General features: G+C 35.4%; 1 protein-coding gene across 2 annotated transcripts in view; it reads left to right on the top strand.

The window, feature by feature from the left end:
* Positions 1–18,737, top strand: part of PLCB4 (phospholipase C beta 4) — a 376,819-nt gene extending 358,082 nt beyond the window's left edge. For both annotated transcript variants that reach the window (XM_039874509.1, XM_039874510.1), the window contains 5 exons: positions 7,399–7,500; positions 11,136–11,193; positions 11,629–11,715; positions 14,644–14,680; positions 16,859–18,737. In XM_039874509.1, the coding sequence (XP_039730443.1) occupies positions 7,399–7,500; positions 11,136–11,193; positions 11,629–11,715; positions 14,644–14,680; positions 16,859–16,947 (373 nt within the window). In that variant the 3' untranslated portion in view covers positions 16,948–18,737. The remainder of the gene's footprint in view (positions 1–7,398; positions 7,501–11,135; positions 11,194–11,628; positions 11,716–14,643; positions 14,681–16,858) is intronic.
* The last annotated feature ends 337 nt before the right edge of the window (positions 18,738–19,074 follow it).

Raw genomic sequence — 19,074 nt, 5'->3', positions numbered from 1 at the left:
ATAACCAGCCCCAGCCCATGCTACAGTCTTTTTTGGACAACTCTCAGGAGTCCACGGGACTTAGGTGAGTGGTGGCTGGCCTCGGTGTACTTTGGGTGTTTTACTAAGTGGCCCTAGGTTCAGCACTGGTGCCAAATTTGACTCTGCATTAACCTGGTGATAACCATTCACCTCACCCTGGCAACTCCTTGAAACCCCACTTCACCTAATTCATGCAGCACTGGAGGCTCTTTCAGCAGCTGAGCCTTATGGACAGCCAGCAGGTGGCAGCAGGCCTCAGGGTACCCTGGGCCTTTTGCTGAGCTGCCCTAGGTCTGGTACTGGTGGCAGCCAACCTCGGTTAACAGTGTAGTCTCTTCCACGTGTCTTCAGGTCTATCACAGGCAGCAACCAACCTAGGATCACTTTGTAGCTCCTACCAGGCAGGCCCAGGCCAGTCACAGGCAGCAGCTGAACTTGGCCTGCAAGGGAGCCCCTTCCCAGAGGCCCCAGAACCAACAAACCCAGAGGCTAGCTTTAGACCATAACAGAGTACCACCCAATTAGCACCAGAAGCAGCACATCCAGAGGATGGTCTCAGCAGGCACCAGAGCCCACTGGGTAAATCCTGCTTCATGGGATCAGCTCCTGCATAACAGCTCTTATATTGTTGTCAAGGCCAATCCTTCCAGCCAGCCAATCTTAGAGTCAATCCCACCACTGACATTTAAACAGCTACCAAGGCTCAACTACAACAGGAGGACACACACAACCCCTACAGGGGACATACCTGAAGCACCCAGCTCAGGTGACCAGAGAGACTGCACCACTGGGCCCCACAGGACACCTACTACATAAGGCTACTCTGCTTAAGACTGAGAGAAATAGCAGCCCTACCCAGTACATAGAAACAAACACAGGGAGGCAGCCAAAATGAGGAGACAAACAAACATGTCCCAAATGAAAGAACAGGACAAAGCTCCAGAAAAAGAACTAAACAAAATGGAGACAAATAATCTACTAGATGCAGAGTTCAAAACTCTGGTTATCGGGATGCTCAGTGATGTCAGTGAGAACTTTGATGAAGAAACAGAATACTTAAAAATGGAGATAGAAAATATAAAACAGAACTAGTCAGCAATAACTGAAATGAAGAATGCATTAGCGAAAATCAACAATAGATTAACTGAAGCAGAGGATTGAATCAGCAACTTAAAAGATAAGGTAACAGAAAACACTCAATCAGAGCAGCAATAAAAAAAAGAATCCAAAAAAAATAAGGATCATTTAAGACACCTCTAAGACAACATCAGGCATACCAACATTTGCATCATAGGGGTACCAGAAGAAGAAGAGAGAGACCAAGGAACTGAAAACCTATTTGAAGAAATAATGACTGAAGACTTCCCTAAACTGGTGAAGTAAATAGACATACAACCTCAGGAAGTAGAGAGTCCCAAACCAGATAAACCCAAAGAGGCTCACACCAAGACACATCATAATTAAAATGTCAAAGTTTAAAGACAATGAGAGAATCTTATAAGCAGCAAAGGAAAAACAATTAGTTACCTACAAAGGAGCTCTCATAAGACTTCCAGCTGATTTCTCAACACAGCATTGCAGGCTGGAAGGGACTGGCCTGAAATATTCAAAGTGATGAAAAGTAAGGACCTACAACCAAGACTACTCTACCAGCAAGTCTATTATTTAAAATTGAAGAACAGATAAAGAGCTTCCAGACAAGAAAAAGCCAAAGGAGTTCATCACCACCAAATCAGTATTACAGGAAATGTTAAAGGGACTTCTTTAATAAGAAGGGGGTGGGGGTAAGAACATAAATATGAATAATAAAATGGCAATAACTATGTACCTATCACTTTAAATGTAAATAGAGCAAATGCTCCAATCAGAAGACATAGGGTAGCTGAATGGAGAAGAAAATAAGACTCATATGTATGCTGCCCATAAAAGACCCACTTCAGACTGAAAGACACATGGAGACTGAAAGTAAAGGGATGGAAAAAGATAGTTAATGCAAATGGAAATGGAAAAAAAGAGCTGATGTAGCAATACTTATTTAAGATAAAATAGACTTTAAAGCAAAGCCTATAATAAGAGACAAAGAAAGACATTTCATAATGATAAAGGAATCAGTCTAACAAGAGGATATACCCCTTGTAAACATATATGCACTCAATATAGGAGCACCTAAATATATAAATCAAATATTGACAAACATAAAGGAAGAGAATGGCAGTAACACTGGCGTAGTAGAGAACTTAACACCCCATGGGCATCAATGGATACATCTTCCAGAGAGAAAATCAACAAGGAAACAGAGGCCTTAAATGACACCTTAGACCAGATGAATTTAATTGATATTTTTAGAGCATTTCAACCAAAAGCAGAAGAATATACAGTCTTTTCAAGTTCACATAGAACATTTTCCAAGACAGACCACATGTTAGGCCACAAAACAAGTCTCAATAAATTGAAGATTGAAATCATATCAGGACTCTTCTCTGACCACAATGATAAGAAACTATAAATCGATTACAAGAAAAAAAAACACACACAAACACATGGAGGCTAAATAACATGCTATCATACATTGAATAGGTTAACAATGAGATCGAGGAAGAAATCAAAAGATATCTCGAGACAAGTGAAAATGAAAACACAATGACCCAAAATTTATGGGACACTGTGAAAGCAGTCTTAAAAGGGAACTTCTTAGCAATACAGGCCTACCTCAAGAAATAAGAGAAATCTCAAATAAGCAATCTAACCTCACACCAAAAGGAAATAGAAAAAGATCAGAGCAGAAATAAAATAAAGTCTCAAAAAAATACAAAAGATCAATGAAACCAAGAGCAGATTCCTTGAAAGGTAAACAAAAAGTTGATAAATCTTTAACCAGACTCATCAAGAAAAAAAGAGACAGGACCCTAAAAAATAAAATCAGAAATGAAAGAGAAATGACAACTGACACCACAGGAATACAAAGGGTTATCAGAAAATACTATGAACAATTGTATGCCAAAAATTGGATAACCTGGAAGAAATGAATAGAAACATGCAATCTTCCAAGATTGAGTCAAGAAAAACAGAAAATCTGAACAGATCGATTACTACTAATGGAATTGAATCAGTAATCAAAAAACTCCCAATAAACAAAAGTCCTGGACCAGATAGCCTCACAGGTAAATTTTACCTGACATTCAAATAAGAATTAACACTTATCCTTCTCAAACTATTACAGAAAACTCAAGAGGGGAGAAGGCTCTCAAGCTCATTTTACAAGATCATTATTGCCCTAATTCCAAAACCAGATGACATTACAAAAAAAGAATATTATGGGCCAGTATCCATGATGAACGTAGATGAAAAAATCCTCGGCAAAATATTAGCATACCGAATTCAGTTGTACATTTAAAAAGTCATATACCACAATCAAGTGAGATTTATTCCTGGAATGCAAAGTGGGTTTAATATCCACAAATCAATTACTGTGATACACCACATAAACAAAATTAAGGATAAAAATCATATGATCATATCAATAGATGCAGAAAAAAACATTTGACAAAATCCAGCATCCACTTATTATAAAAACTTTCAGCAAAGTAAGAATAGAAGGAACATACCTCAACACTATAAAGGCCATACAAGACAAACTCATGACTAACATATTCAGTGGTGAAAAGCTAAACGTGTTTTCTTTAAGATGAGGAACAAGACAAGGATGTACACTTTCACCACTTTTTTTCAAAATAGTATTGGAAGTACTAGTGACAGAAGTCAAACAAGAAAAATAAATAAAAGGTATCCAAATTGCAAAAGAAGTAAAACTGTCATTATTGACAGATGACAAGATACTACATATAGAGAACCCTAAAGATTCTACCAAAAAACTGATAAATGAATTCAGTAAAGTAGCAGAATACCAAATAAATACTCAGAAATTGGTTACATTTTTATACATCAATAATGAACTATTAGAAAGAGAAATTAAGAAAATAATCCAATTTACAATTGCATCAAAAAAAACTAAAATACTCAGGAATAAATTTAACCAAGATGGTAAAAGAACTGTACTCAAAAATTATAAGACACTGAAAAATGAAATCAAAGAAGATATAAATAAATGGAAGTATGTACCATGCTCATGGATAGGAAGAATTAACATTGTTAAAATGTCCATACTACTCAAAGCAATCTATAGATTTAGTGCAAGCCCTATCAAAATACCAATGGCATTTTTCACAGAACTAAAACAAATAATCCTAAAATTTATATGGAACCACAAAAGACCTTAAATACCCACAGCAATCTTGAGAAAGAATGAAGTTTATAGTATCATGCTACCTGATATCAAACTATACTATAAGGCTATAGTAATCAAAATGGCAAGGTACCAGGAAAAAAAAAACAAAATCAAAAACAGACACATAAATCAATGGAAGAGAAAAGAGTGCCCAGAAATAAACCCTTGCCTACTGAATGGGTGAAGATACTTAACAGCGATACATCTGATCAGGGGCTAATATCCGAAATTTATAAAGAACTGATACAACTCAACACCAAAAAAATCAAACAATCCAATTTAAAAATGAGCAGAGGACCTGAATAGGCTTTTCTCCAAAGAGGACATACAGATGGCCAACAGACATATGAAAAGATACTAAAGATCACTTATCATTAGAGAAATTCAAATTAAAACCACAATGAGTTATCACTTCACACTTATCAGAATGGCTATCATCGATAAATCAACGAACAAGTGTTGGTGAAGATATGGAGGAAAGGGAACTCTCATATGCTACTGGGGGATTGCAAATTAGTGTAGCCACTATGGAATACAGTTTGAAGTTTCCTCAAAAACTTAAAAATAGAACTTCTTTATGACCTAGCAATTCCACTTCTGGGTATTTATCCAAAGAAATCCAAAACACTAACTCAGAAAGATATATGTTCCCCTATATTCATTGCTGCAATATTTACAATAGCCAAAATAAGGAAGCAACCTAAGTGCCCATCAACTGACAATTGGTTAAAAAAGAGGTGATACATCTGTACAATGCAATATTACTTAGCCATAAAAAAAGAATGAAATCTTGCTATTTGCAACGATATGGATGGTATTATGCTAAGTGAAATAAGTCCAACAAAGAAATACAGATATCATGTGATCTGACTTATATGTGGAATCTAGAGAACAAAATAAATGAACAAAACAGAAACAGTCATAGATAGAGAGCACAAACTGATTGCCAGATTTGGGGGCGGGGGGCAGTGTTGAGAGACTGGGTGAAAATAGAAAATGGTTATGGGGATGTGAAGTAAAGCATAGGGAATATAGCCAACAATATGGTAATAACTATGTACAGTGTCAGGTGGGTACTAGACTAATCGGGGGGATCATTTTGTAAATTATATAAATGTCTAACTACCATGCTGTACACCTGACCTGAAACTAATATAATATTAAATGTCAACTGTAATTGAAAAATAAAAATAATTTTTAAAAAAGTTGTCTTTTCTTTTGTCTCTTAGAAATGCTCTTGATTAAGTACACAGAAAGATTTGTTCATGACTCTACTTTTTACCATTGCTGCAATATCTGATTTTAGGTGACTACCTTTATTCAAAGATGCTTCACAGAATAAGGCACTATTTTGTATTCTTTTCTAGTAGCTGAATAAAGATAAAAATAGCCCACAACGGTAGGCATTGGCTAAAAGAAAAAAAAAAACAAAGTAAACTTATAGTTGCATTACTTAGGAAGTCATTCAAAGAGACCGTAACCTACTTACTAATTACCTTAAAAAATAAATCTATGATGGGCATTTTTCATAACAATAGCAGTGTTTAAGCTTTTTCTTCAGTACCCTGTGGTTGTGTTTCTTTTCACCATCACAGCTATTGTTCCAGGTTAAACAATCTTGCCTTTTTAACACTTGTCAGCAGCATTTGGTTATTAATGTGTTTGTAGAATGAATGAATAAAGAAATGGTCAGTTTAGTAACAAATTATGGAAAAAATCGAGAGCCATTTTCTTGGGCCCAGAAGTTTATATACATATTCCTGCCTCTGTGACCCTAAAGTCTCAAAACTGAAGAATTCTGTTATAGCAGTCTCTTTTTTTACATTAATTTGGGTTAACATTGATTAATAACATATAGATTATAATTCAGCATCTATGTACTCTATTGCATGCTCTCCACCCGAAATCTAGTTCCCTTCAGTACCATGTATTTGAAACCCTTTACCCAGTTTGCCCTCCCCACACACTCCCTTCCCTTCTGGTAACCACCATTCTATTGTTTGTATGTATGAGTTTGTTTTTGTTTGTTATGTTAGTTTGTTTGTTACCTTTTGTTTTATATTCCACATGTGAGTGAAATCATAATTTTTGTCCTTTTTCACCTGACATTTCATTTAGCATAATACTCTCCAGATTTATCCATGTTGTCGCAAATGGCAATATTTCATCTTTTTTATGGCTGAGTAGTGTTCGTGTGTGTGTGTGTGTGTGTGTGTGGTGTGTATGTGTGACATCTTCTTTATCTCGTCATCCTTCAGTGGACTCTTGGGTTGTTTTCTATGCCTTCTGATGTGTAAACATTTCTTAGGTAACCTGACTCCTTGATGACTTGTTTCTAGGCAGTGCCTCAAGAAGATCACCATAGATTCCAAAAAATAATCCTTTGCTAATAATATTCATTTTAGTATCCTAAATTGTATGCCTTTAATGTACACATAAATAATCTAAAAATATGAGTCTTTGTCATATGCACATATGCATTCACATACACAGTGATCAGCCTCCTGTAAACATCCTTTTTTCCTACTTCTTGCGCTTATTAAAACCATTTTAGTTTCCTTCATTCCCATGAACTGTCAGAAAACAGAAAGGTTACTTGTAAGGGTTGGAATATCCTGTCTCTCTCTCTTCCAGGCCATATGACCCCAAAAATGTGGGACAAAGCTGGAAAATTTATGCATTTTATAGATAAACATAATGTCTCCTCTTTCTAGTCCATCACTGTTACTTTACCACTAGGTGATCTCTTGGCCTCAGGGAGAAACATCCTCATGAACTGGGGCTCCTTCCATTCTTTTCACAGGATACAAAACAACTCAAGGAGCTCAATAATGAAAAAAAAGTTAATAGTCTTATAGTTACATAAGAATTTTTTTGTTTTTTGTTTATTTTTCTATTATAGTTAAATATGCATAACATAAAACTTACCATTTTAACCACTTTAAGTGTGTAGCATTAAATACGTTCACACTTTTGTGCAACTGTCACTGCTATCCATCTCAAGAACTTTTTCATCTTCTCTAGTTGAACCTCTGTACCCATTAAACACTCACTCCCATCCCCTTCCCTGTTTGTTTATTTTTCATACATAGAGAAAGCAAGGAAATGAGAGCACACCAAGCTAAGATTTCTATGGAAAATAGCAAAGCCATCAGCCAAGATAAATCTATCAAGAATAAAGCAGAACGGGAAAGGTAAGTCTGAAAATGCTCTCTGAGGGAATATAGCATCAATTTGCAGACACAGACTTAACATTTATGTGTATATGCACACGTACTTACATTTGAAATATTAAAACCTTTGCAAGTTTTGGCTAAGAATGCTGCTATTATAACAGCTATGAAGATTTATTACTAATAGAACAGCTGTCTTCTGATTGTTTACTGCCACTATCACTAGTAAAATAAATTTGCATTCAATATATATGGCTCATTTACAAACAGAATTGTATAATATATGGCAAAATATCCTTCCCACATTCCAATGGGTCATTCTACAAGCATCTCACCTGCTCAGGTGTAAGCTCATTCTGGGTGGGCCAGTTCTGAATTGTAATGTGTAGGAGGACCATTATCGTCTCTTGATTTGCCTTTTACTGTCCTTGACACCAAGCATTATCTCAAAAGCTCCCACCATTTCTCTGGTTTGTCCTTGTCTTAGGTGGTTTTTGTTTTTTTTTTAAACTAGAGAACAAGACAGGAATTTGAGTACATGTGGAAGGTATCTTCAGAGAAGGGGAGTAGGGGAAGCAGGATGGGGCCAGGGCAGAGGCTGAGGGAAGGATGTGGGCTCGTCCAGAATCCCTGTTCAGTCTGATCCAAGCTCTGGAGTGTAAACTGCACCACAGATCAGTCTCTATGAGCCAAGGGTGTCTGGCTTTTGTACTTTTGTGTTAGGACATCAATATAGCATGCTTTGCTTTATTGCACTTTACAGATTTTGACTTTTTTTTTTTTTTTTACAAATTGAAGGCAAGACCCTCCATTAGCAAAAAGATTATGACTCGCTTTATTGCGTTACTTGCTTTATTGCAGTGGGCTGGACCCGAACCCTCAATATGGTTGTGTGCCTATAGTCATGTTTCCAAAGAGAAGGAGTTAATAGCACTTGAATCTCAGCTCTCAAATTATCATCAATTCTGAGTTACTGTCAACCTAGTTAGCAAAGTTGTTTGTTTAATTTTCTAATTTTGACTTAATATACTTATTTATTATAACTCTATATCTAGATGATTCTAAAACATGTACAAATGGCTGGTTTTTTGAAAAACAATTTCCCTATTCTAAGTGGTTATCATTTTGTGTCATTAGTATGTGTGTAATCACTTTATAATAAACTACTGAGAAATAAAATCTTATAATTAGAGAACTAAAAAAACATGTAGAAACTGAAAAACAATTCTATTCTTGGGTCAAAGAAGACATATCAACAGAAATTACACAATATTTATAACTAAATGACAATGCAAGCAAATATTTATCAATGTGTAGAATGTAGCTAAAGTTACAGGAAGAGAAATAATCGACAAAATGGAATAGGAGGAAATATTTGTAAACCATATATCAGATAAGAGGTTAATATCCAAAATATATAAGGAACTCATACAACTCAATAGCAAAAAAAAAAAAACCACAAATAATCCAATTAAAAAATGGACAGAGGATCTGAATAAACATTTTCCCAAAGAGACATACAAATAGCCAATAGGTACATGAAAAGATGCTCAACATCACTAATCAGTCATCCAGGAAATTCAAATCAAAACCACAATAAGACATCACCTAACATCTGTTAGAATGGCTGTTATCAATAAATCAATAAACAAGTATTAGCAAAGATGTTCAGAAAAGAGAGCCCTAGTACACTGTTGATAGGAATGCCAATTATACAGCCAGCCATAGAGGAAAACGGTATGGAGGTTCCTCAAAAAGTTAAACATAGAACGACCATATGATCCAGCAACCCCACTTCTGGGTATATATCTGAAGGAAATGATGATACACACACACACACACACACACACACACAATTTAGCTGTAAAAAGATGGAAATCCTGCCATTTATAACAACATGGATGGACCTTGAGGACATTACACTAAGTGGAATAAGTCAGACAGAGATAGACAAATACCCTATGATCTCACTTATCATTTAAAAAATTCCAAACTCATAGAAACAGAGTAGAATGGTGGTTTCCAGAGGCTGAGGGCTGGGGTAAGTGGGAGAGATATTGGTTAAAGGGTAAACACTTTTAGTTAAGTAATTTCTGGGGATCTAATGTAAGCATGGTGGCTATAGTTAATACAATATTATGTACCGGAAAGTTACTAAGAAAGTAGATCTTAAATGTTCTCAACACACACAAAAATAAGGTAGCTAAAGTGTTATTTAGAGTGAAAATTATAGCCTAGATGTATATATTTTTTAAATGAAAATTAATGAGCTAAACACTCAAAGAAGGTATGAAATTAGAAAAACAGGGTGAACCCAAAGATCTGATGGGAAGAAATAATAATAAAAAAGCAGAAAGTATTGAAATAGAAAACAAAAGGCAATACATAGTATCAGCAAAAAAACAAAAGCTTATTATTTGAAAAAATAATAATAATTAAATCAGTAAACCTCTAGCAAGACTGACAAAGAAGAAAAAGGAGAAAACACAAATTAGTAATATTAGAATAAAGGGAAATAACTGTAGATGCAATCAATATTTTCAAAACCCAAGACTACTATAAACAATACTACCAATGAATTTGAAAACCTAGATGGAATGGACAGTTGCCTAGAAAAACAAATATCAAAAGTGACCAAAAAACGAGAAAACCTGAACAGACCTATAACTTCTAGAAATTAATAAATATATGTTATAGAAATTCAATAAGTTTTAAGTCTATTCAGTCATGCAATGCACTCCACCTCACTAGTAATCAGAGAAATGCAGGTTAAAGCAGCAGCATGATGCCATTTTACAAAACCAACCAACAAAAAAGTAAACATCTGATGGTACCAACAGTGGGTGAAGATATAGAGACAGGTAGCACCCAGACACTATGGATAGGAGTGCAAACTGGGACATGTGCTTTAGAGTAAAGATGAAGTTGTTCATTCCCTACCACCTGCAAGTCTAGGTATCTATCCTAGAGAAATATTTGCCTGGATGCACAAAAAGATAGGCCCTACACCTTGTTCATTTATTTAGTCAACAGATGCTTACTGTGCCAAGCATCGCAGGACCCTATGCACTAGATCGTTGATTGTTGGGAAAAGACCTACTTTTATTAATGTCAAAATGGAAATATTGTAATCTAGTCAGAAAATATCCATACAGCAGATGAAAATAATGGAAATAGCTGTATCTGAAACAGATGGCTACATCATAAGTTATAGAAAGAAACCCAGAATATGTTACCATTTAGGTAAATTTGGAAAACACACAAAACAATATACACGAGCAGCAACAGCGTCACCTAGGAGCTTGTTAGAAATGGTCCATAACACATTCAGAATAATGATTATGTCTGGAGAGAGAGGGGAGTGAAATGGAATCAGGAAGAATACAAAGTGGGCTTTGATGATATCTGCAACACTATCTCCTTTAAAAGTGTGAGACAGACATGGCAAAACATTAATATTGACTAATCTGAGTGATGAGAACACAGATTTTTAAAAATATTTTTCTCTGTTCATTTCATGTTTCAAAATTCCACAATAAAAATTCAGAAAAGTGATGATCCCATCGAGATAATTAAATGGAATATAGCTTTTATTGAACATTATGTTAATTCCATTTGATGTCATACCAACTATTATTTGTATCTATCGCTTTTAGGCGAGTTAGGGAGTTAAACAGCAGCAACACTAAGAAGTTTCTGGAAGAAAGAAAGAGAGTAAGTATTTTATAATTTTCTTTGTACTCTTCCTTAAAAATCTATAAATAATAACTCATGCTTAGATATGCTTTTGTCTAATTTGCTTAGTTTGATTTTTCTGTACATTAAACATTCTAGCATCTTTGCTCCCTAAAAGCTAAAGTAATTTCTCCCTAAAATCTTTAAAGTAATTTCTCCCTAAAATCTTTAAAGTAATTATTTGGTGCCATTTAATATAGAAAATGCATCAGTAATCTATTATTTTCTAAGATTTTAACAGGAAAGATCTTCCCAATAAGAATTATGGGTCTAAACTATCCCAGTTTTTAGACTTTTTTTCCCCTCTTTTTGTATTATTACCTTCCTCATTTAACTTACAAACTTACCTGTCATTCTTCAACCTTAAATTTTAAGATTACAACCGAAAATTTATCAAAATTTTTTTATTTGCAGCTTGCAATGAAACAGTCCAAAGAAATGGATCAGTTGAAAAAAGTCCAGCTTGAACACCTAGAATTCCTAGAGAAACAGAATGAACAGGTATTTTACCTAAAACTTATAAAAAGACATAGGCAGCCAGCCAGCTTTGAGAGGCAAATACCACACAGCCTGCAATGATTCATCTGCTAAAGCCAGTGACCTGAGTAGTGGCATGGAAAGGTGGCAAGAAAAATTTAGTGCCTATTACGGTATTTTCACCATCTCATCCAACAAGAGCAGAAAGTATTCTCTTTAGAAGTGGGAGAGGAATGTGGCTGTGGGGAAAAAAGAATCAAAAGTCATTTGAGTAGATTATGGGGATTCTAAGACTGATGTTACTGAGAGGAGGAAAAAACAGAGTTTACAAATTATCTCTGTTTTCACTTAGAATTTTACAATTTGTCACCTAGAGGCAAGTGATATTATGTTTAAAAGCAAATGAGAGAAACCACATATTTTCAACCTCAACCTAAAAATGAAGTTATAAAACCTTATTAGGGCTTACAAGTAGGACCCAAAGGCATGAGCCGCCATAACTCTGCAAACCACTTGACGTGAGTAGATACTGTACTCTTAGTGCTTTTTTCCAGCAAAGCAAAACACTAAATTGAAAAGTACACACAAATAAAAATCTAAAATCCAACAGTTTCGTTAGGCCATTGGGTATATGCCAACACCAAGATAAATGTATGTTAACTTCAAGCATAGTATAGATGGGCTCCATGCCAGTCTTCCACAGTCTCATTTCAATTTGATGGAAATACCTCTAGTATATATGGCAAAATGGCCCTCAGTAGGAGTTTAAATTTCAGTCTGTCTCAGTTCACATTTCACTCTTTAAGTGTAGCTGGTTTGGAAGTTATTATTTCTGGATAATTTACTTCCATCTGAAAAACTGTAAAGAGGTTTGGATGAAATATGTCCTTGCACTACGTTGTTCTTTCCTGTATATTTTTTGAGTAAATGGCTCCCATTGAAGAGCACTTAAGTAGGAATTATGCTAAAAAGTACCTTTGAGAAAGAAAAACAACATAAAATCTTTTTTTTGCGTTGCCATTGGGTAACAGATCCACCTTCTGGTAACAGATTCTTTACTTTTTGGTGAGCAGGAGTTTTATTCATCAACATACTTCTGAGTTACGTTTCACATTTCCTTCTCAGCTAAGTGCTTCTATTCATGAATAGTCCACAGATCCCCAAGAGGGACAATAAATGTTTATTGTCCTGTGGGTTCAAGTCATTTGACCAACTCATAGATACATCATGTTCTGGTACAAATTACCTAGCTTACGTATTGGCTCTTGAAGAACTCCTCAGAAAATGTTCCTTGGGGAAAAAATGGGAATATGAATAAGGGTAAAACCACCATCTCCAAAACGTTAGAATCTACTTCAGTGATTCAGGGCTGGGTAGGGATAAGGATGCTGTAGAAGAAGGCACAATGAAGGTAAGGCACAATTATGTTTCAGTTAACTAAATTAAGAAACTACTTAGAAATTATTGTGTTGCTTAGCAACGAGTTTGACTAAAGAATGTAAATGTGCTAAAAATTACTCATCACTACAATAGTGATGTTTTTCAGAGCTAGAGAATATAGTTACCTAGTGTTTTTGGTTTCAGAGCCAAAGTATATAATTTAAAAATCACTTTTTGCTTTTATTCTAATATATGGATAATTCAAACCACACCAGAATTCTTATATTAAAATATTAAGTTAGTAGTAGCAGTATTGATTGGATCATATTGGGAAAATAGTGGCTTTTTGTTCCAAAGATACATATAATGCCTTGTAATGTGTCATAAGTAATGTTTACCACCCACAACTGATCCTTTGAGTCACAGAAGCTTAGGAAAGCACAGAACATGAGAAGATTCTAGGTTTGATGAATATTTAATTAAATTCAATGTAAAGAAATTCAAGGTACCTTGACGCTTCTGGCAGATGTGGAATTTGCACTTGAATCTCTATGTTGATCTTTGCTTTACAAAAGTGGTCTATTCCATAACAAATTCAATCTCAGATCTTTCTCGGATATTTTTTTGCTCTCAATTCACAGTTACTCAGTATATTACAACACTGTTGTAGGCATAGTGCAAAAGATACAGGAGTGACTCCATTTCTTCCCTCGTAATAGATAAGTTCTGGGACCATGTAGGAGAGCTCCCTAATCGTATAAACATTTCATTGGCAGAACAATTTCCTGTCTCCAGACAACCCCAAACTTTTATAATAATCTCCCAAACCATTGTTAAATCCCAAGACCTTTCTGTTTCTAAGCCAATGGTAAATTAAATTTAACATTCTCCAATAATATCTTCCTTTAAGTTTTCGTACTGCTTTCCTGTGACCCTGCTCCTCTAAATTCTCCCAGTCCCTCCAAAACAAAGCAGGGAATGGTCTACCTAATTAGCTAGACCAGTGTTGAGGGCACTGGCAAAAAACAGCTCAAGTTTTAATATATTTTAGTCCTGATTCTGGATTCTAGCTCATGTGTCCTTTTTAAGCCACTTAATGGCCTTGCCTACTTGGTCAGCCAATTATTTATTTAAAACTCTATAGGTCTGTTTAAGTTTTCCCATAGACCTATCAGCCATACAGTATCTCATCCATCTTGAACATGTACCATTTCAAACATTAACAGTTCCATTACTATCACACCCAAGTTTTAAGAATTGATTTTTGTCATCAATCCAATCATTTATTAAGAGAGGTAAGGGGTCTTGCTAAAGGGAGGATTCTCCACTCACTGCCTCAGAAGGGAGGTACAATCTGGGCTAATAGGCATCGATTGTTTGTTTTCTTCTTTTTTCTTTTGAGATCAGCTTGGGGGAAGTTTGTCACTGATGGTTGTATACATGTTTTATTCTTAGCTTTTTGCTTTTCTGTATATGGTTTTGCATTCATTTCTCAAATTCACTTCAGTATTTTTATTTTCTTTGTTTTGTATGTATGACTCAATTTTGACATTACTATTTTTGTACAAACAGCTTTTGAAATCCTGTCATGCAGTGTCCCAAACTCAAGGTAGGACTGAAACTCTGATAAGCAAGACATTGCTTTCCTTCTCAACTTCGTCAGTATTCTCGGGGTAGTCTCCATTTATGATTTATATCTGATCATAACTAATATCTCAGGGGTTTGAATTTGAAAGCTTGATTATTTCATACTTGGATTTCTGATGTAATGTTCAAACCGAAATGCCCAGAGTCTTTAGAGAATTACTTCTGATGGAATTTTACCAGCATTTTCAATCGCAGACCTGGGAAACTCAATTTATGCTAATGAAGACATACCCAGGCATCAAGAACAGTGATATACCATTGTCATTTGGACCAATCACAGCTAAGACTGAGTCACAGAGTCAGATCTTTCACAAATACTAATATGATTGCCATTAATTTTTAAAGCACCCCACTGAAAGTTCACTGGTGGTTTTTAATGACAGAGAGTTATGGTCTGTTTGCAGACGCTTTATACAGTGTCATTATACAGCGACTCCTGTCATCTTTCTGTTAGATCAGTCTACCAAAGACCTTAATCACCCCTCATAAGTAAAGTGACCATATAATTTATTGTTTGAACCAAGATAGTTTTGAGAATGAAAGGGGATGCTGTTCGTAATAGCCAGGACTACAAGCATAAACTAGAAATGTCCCTGGAAAATGGAAATAAATGGTCACCTGCTCATATGAGAACTTTGCTCTTGGAATAATTTTTAATGTCTTATGATGCTTCCTTCTAAACTGTTTAATATTGTCTCTAAGTGCAAAAGAAAAGAAGCGTAGGGAATCCTTTATTACTGTCTACTGAACATAAAAAATATTTAATTTTCGGTGCTGATAATGTTTCACTGTCATCATTTATGAATACTGTTTGTGTCATAGTTTCATGTTTGTATATTTTTCTCCATTTCTTCATTTCTCTATCAAAGTATTATTATAATTCATGCATAAAAAATCTAGGTAGAGGGAACCATCCATCCCAAATGTAAGCAGAAAAATATAATTCTTTGGTGTTACTATATTCATCCTCACCAAAATAAAATTTAAAGCCACAACATAAAAATAATAAGAATAAGAAAATCACTTTGTGGTCCATGGGTTAAACTAATTTTGTAACAAGACTTTGGGACATTTATATGTTCAGAGTATGATCTATAGCATTGACCAAATCCTCCCACTGACCTTCTGTTTAATTGGAATATCTAAGTAGACATGAATAGTAACATTAAGCACTTCAGAGTCCCCCTCTGAGCTATATCTTTATATAGCCATGTTTCCATTCTTAAAAGTCCTTTATTTCAAAGTGATTTGTCACTAAAAGAAGAGAGGGGTGCTTTATTTTTCCACCAAAGGATACATGTGTTAGGTTGGGCAAAAGCATCCAATTGGAAAGTAAAAGTTGAAACGAGCAGTTACTTTTCCCTATATTGCCAAGCAATTATTTGTCACCAGAACCTTCCCCCCATCTGACTCCTTTCCACCTCCCAAACCAGCTGGTTATCTAAGAAACAGTCTTAATTCATGAGATCGAGCTTACTATGGCTTACTTCCTGGGGTAGCTGGTAAAAATTAATTACCCCAGAGAAATGAGCACCTTAAGGATAATTTTTGGACAATAGAATTCTAGGAACCCTACATATTTCTGGAACGTTCTGTTTGCAGGGTACTCCAGCCAAACCAATGTGATATCCTCCCACCTAAAAGTCTTCATCAGTTAAGTTCCAAAGGAATTACTTTTAATTAGCTTACAGGTTATTTGGTGAATAAATTATGCGTAAGCAACACTTATTCTAAAAGTGATCAAATAATCTACACACAATCAAAGCAGTGTGTCAATCTGTAGAAACAAATTCAAATGAACATTTTGGCATGAAATTGTCTAAATATCAAGTGACTGGCTCAGCCTCTGTTCAGCAGTTTTACTGGCACTCTGTAGACCAGTCCTTCTCCAACTTCAATGTGCACAAAAATTTCCTGGGGATCTTATTAAAATGTGGACTCTGACTCAGTAGGTCCGGGGTGGAGTTCAAGATTCTGCCTTTCTCAGAAGGCTTCAGGCAGTGCCAGTGCTGCTGGTCCATGGACCATTCTTTGAGTAGCAAGGACAGCATCAGATTTACGCAGGAGAAGTGAGGCTAGGAATGCTACAAGCCTTCAGGAGAGGATTTCGGCATGTAAGGCCATGTTTCTGATGTTACAGGCGAAGGAGATGCAGCAGATGGTGAAATTGGAAGCCGAGATGGACCGCAGACCAGCAACAGTAGTATGAAACTCCAAAACGTAAACTGAAGCAGCAAAACCACACAGCATCAAAAGCTCACTTCCAAACTCTTGAACACAAAGTCCATGGAAGAAAGTCATTGTCTTTTATGTTTCCTTTATGTATAGACAAGATATTACCTGGAACCACAGATTTACATACTTTTGTTTCACATTATGAATATTGAATTTCCTTGGCCAGCCAAAAGTAGCTACAAATCCACAAAAATTACCATTCCAGTAAGGCAGAGTTTAACCATTGATGATACAACTTAAACATGTTTGCTATAAAATACCATCACAAGTAAATGAGCTCGGTGTTAACAACTCCGCTTCGTGATGCATTAGGACATGTTTGAGCTGCAGCAAAAATAGTGCATTAGCAATTTAATAGCAAGTGCATGCACTAGAAAAAAAAAAAAAAACTATCGACAAATTCATCAGCAGAAGTGATGATCGGCCAGAGAGATAATTTTGTAAAATTTTTCTACATCTAAGTTACCTCATCAGTAAGTGCCATGTCTCTACCATGCCATGAGAAGCTAATTTCCTGTAAAAGCTGTGGAAATTATTAGAACAATAGAGAAATAGAACAGTGTACCTGTGCCAAAACTCATCAGCGCTCAAAGGAGACCTCTTCTAGGCACATTTCAGAAAGTTTACATCTGACATTGCTTTCTAGGAATTGCTTCGGCCGATTCCAGATATAATTCACTATTAGACCTTCAAGATTGTGAAGTGGTTATTGGCAAACGTTTGTAAATGTGACCATGTATAAAGTATTTATACTCCTAATTCACACTGTTATAGAGCAAAATCACCTAAATATTGCCACACGACAAGATTAGTAAACAAGAATACTAGAACTATGTTTGCATGATACACAAGCACCAATTAAGACTAATCCATACAGACACAGTTAACCTAATGCCAAATCAATGCTGATTAAATAAATGTATGGCACAGAATATAATTTGACTATAAAGACTTTTAGCATAACAAAAAAGTCTATATATATGTGTATATGAATTATGTGGGCATTCTTGATACTTCAACTTCTAGTTTCAAAAAAATACATAACTAATTTAATTTTACACAAAAATATTTATGCAGATTTTCAGAATTTCATATCAGGAAATAACCTTTTTATGTCTGTTAAATATCAAAACAATTTGCTACAGTGTTACTCTGCATGGTCTTTAAGCCTGCTGTAGTGGTGTTACAGACAGTGCATGAAAAAGTATTCCACTGGGAATTGAGCCAGCCACCAAAACTGAGAGGAACGCATGGAAAGCTGGTAGTCTAGAACTAATCAGATTGCTGATTTTAGGACACAAAACACCAACTGAATTATTGTATATGCTTGTATAAATTGATTCTGTGTGTTCCTCTGAACAAAGCAGAGAAAATTATGTTACCACCATAATGAAACTTCCAACTTCTCTAATAAAAAGTTAAAACATGTTAACACCTGTCAGAGTATTTGCTCCCAAGTATGCTTTCCAGAAAACTTTTAGCCTTCTTTTATAAATTATAGAGATCATTACTTCATTATTTTCGAAGAGGGGCTTATTTGTGTCCCCCAATACATTTTCCCCCCAAATGACACAAAACAGGCTGATTCTGGTTGACTCCCAAATGTAAAGTAGTTGTTTTTCTTTTTCTCACATGTACAATTTGAAATGGCTTCCATGAAATTTCTCTGGTTCCAAATTTCCTTATCTGTAAGGCAATGGAGTTAAACTACATATCTTCCAACACTAGCATCCCATGAAAAATTATGACTATTAAAATAGCACCACATTTGGATTGCCTATCTTAAAAGGTTCCTAATAGCTTCTCGTCAAATTCAGTGTCTTCTTCCCAGAGCTCAGGTGAGCTCATCATTCTGTGTAGCACCTGGCTCAATTCATCACTTGCCTCTTTTCCCTGCTTCTGAGAGCTGGCTACTCCTAGTTTTCCCAATTTTCTGATTATTTCTTCTCTAGCTTTTTATCGTACACTACCATAAATACTTCTATTTTCAAGTGTTATATCCAGAGCCAATTTTTTTTTACCCCAGATTACTTTTAATATTTAGACAACTTACCCCCTAAAAGATTCCATCGTAGTAGGAATAAATTGAACAAAAATAAATAAAAATTATGTTTATTTTCT

This window comes from Pteropus medius, unplaced genomic scaffold, assembly GCF_902729225.1.
Source record: "Pteropus medius unplaced genomic scaffold, Ma_sr-lr_union100, whole genome shotgun sequence".
In the NCBI taxonomy this organism is placed as follows: Eukaryota; Metazoa; Chordata; class Mammalia; order Chiroptera; family Pteropodidae; genus Pteropus; species Pteropus medius.
This window is presented reverse-complemented; position numbering and strand designations above follow the sequence as displayed.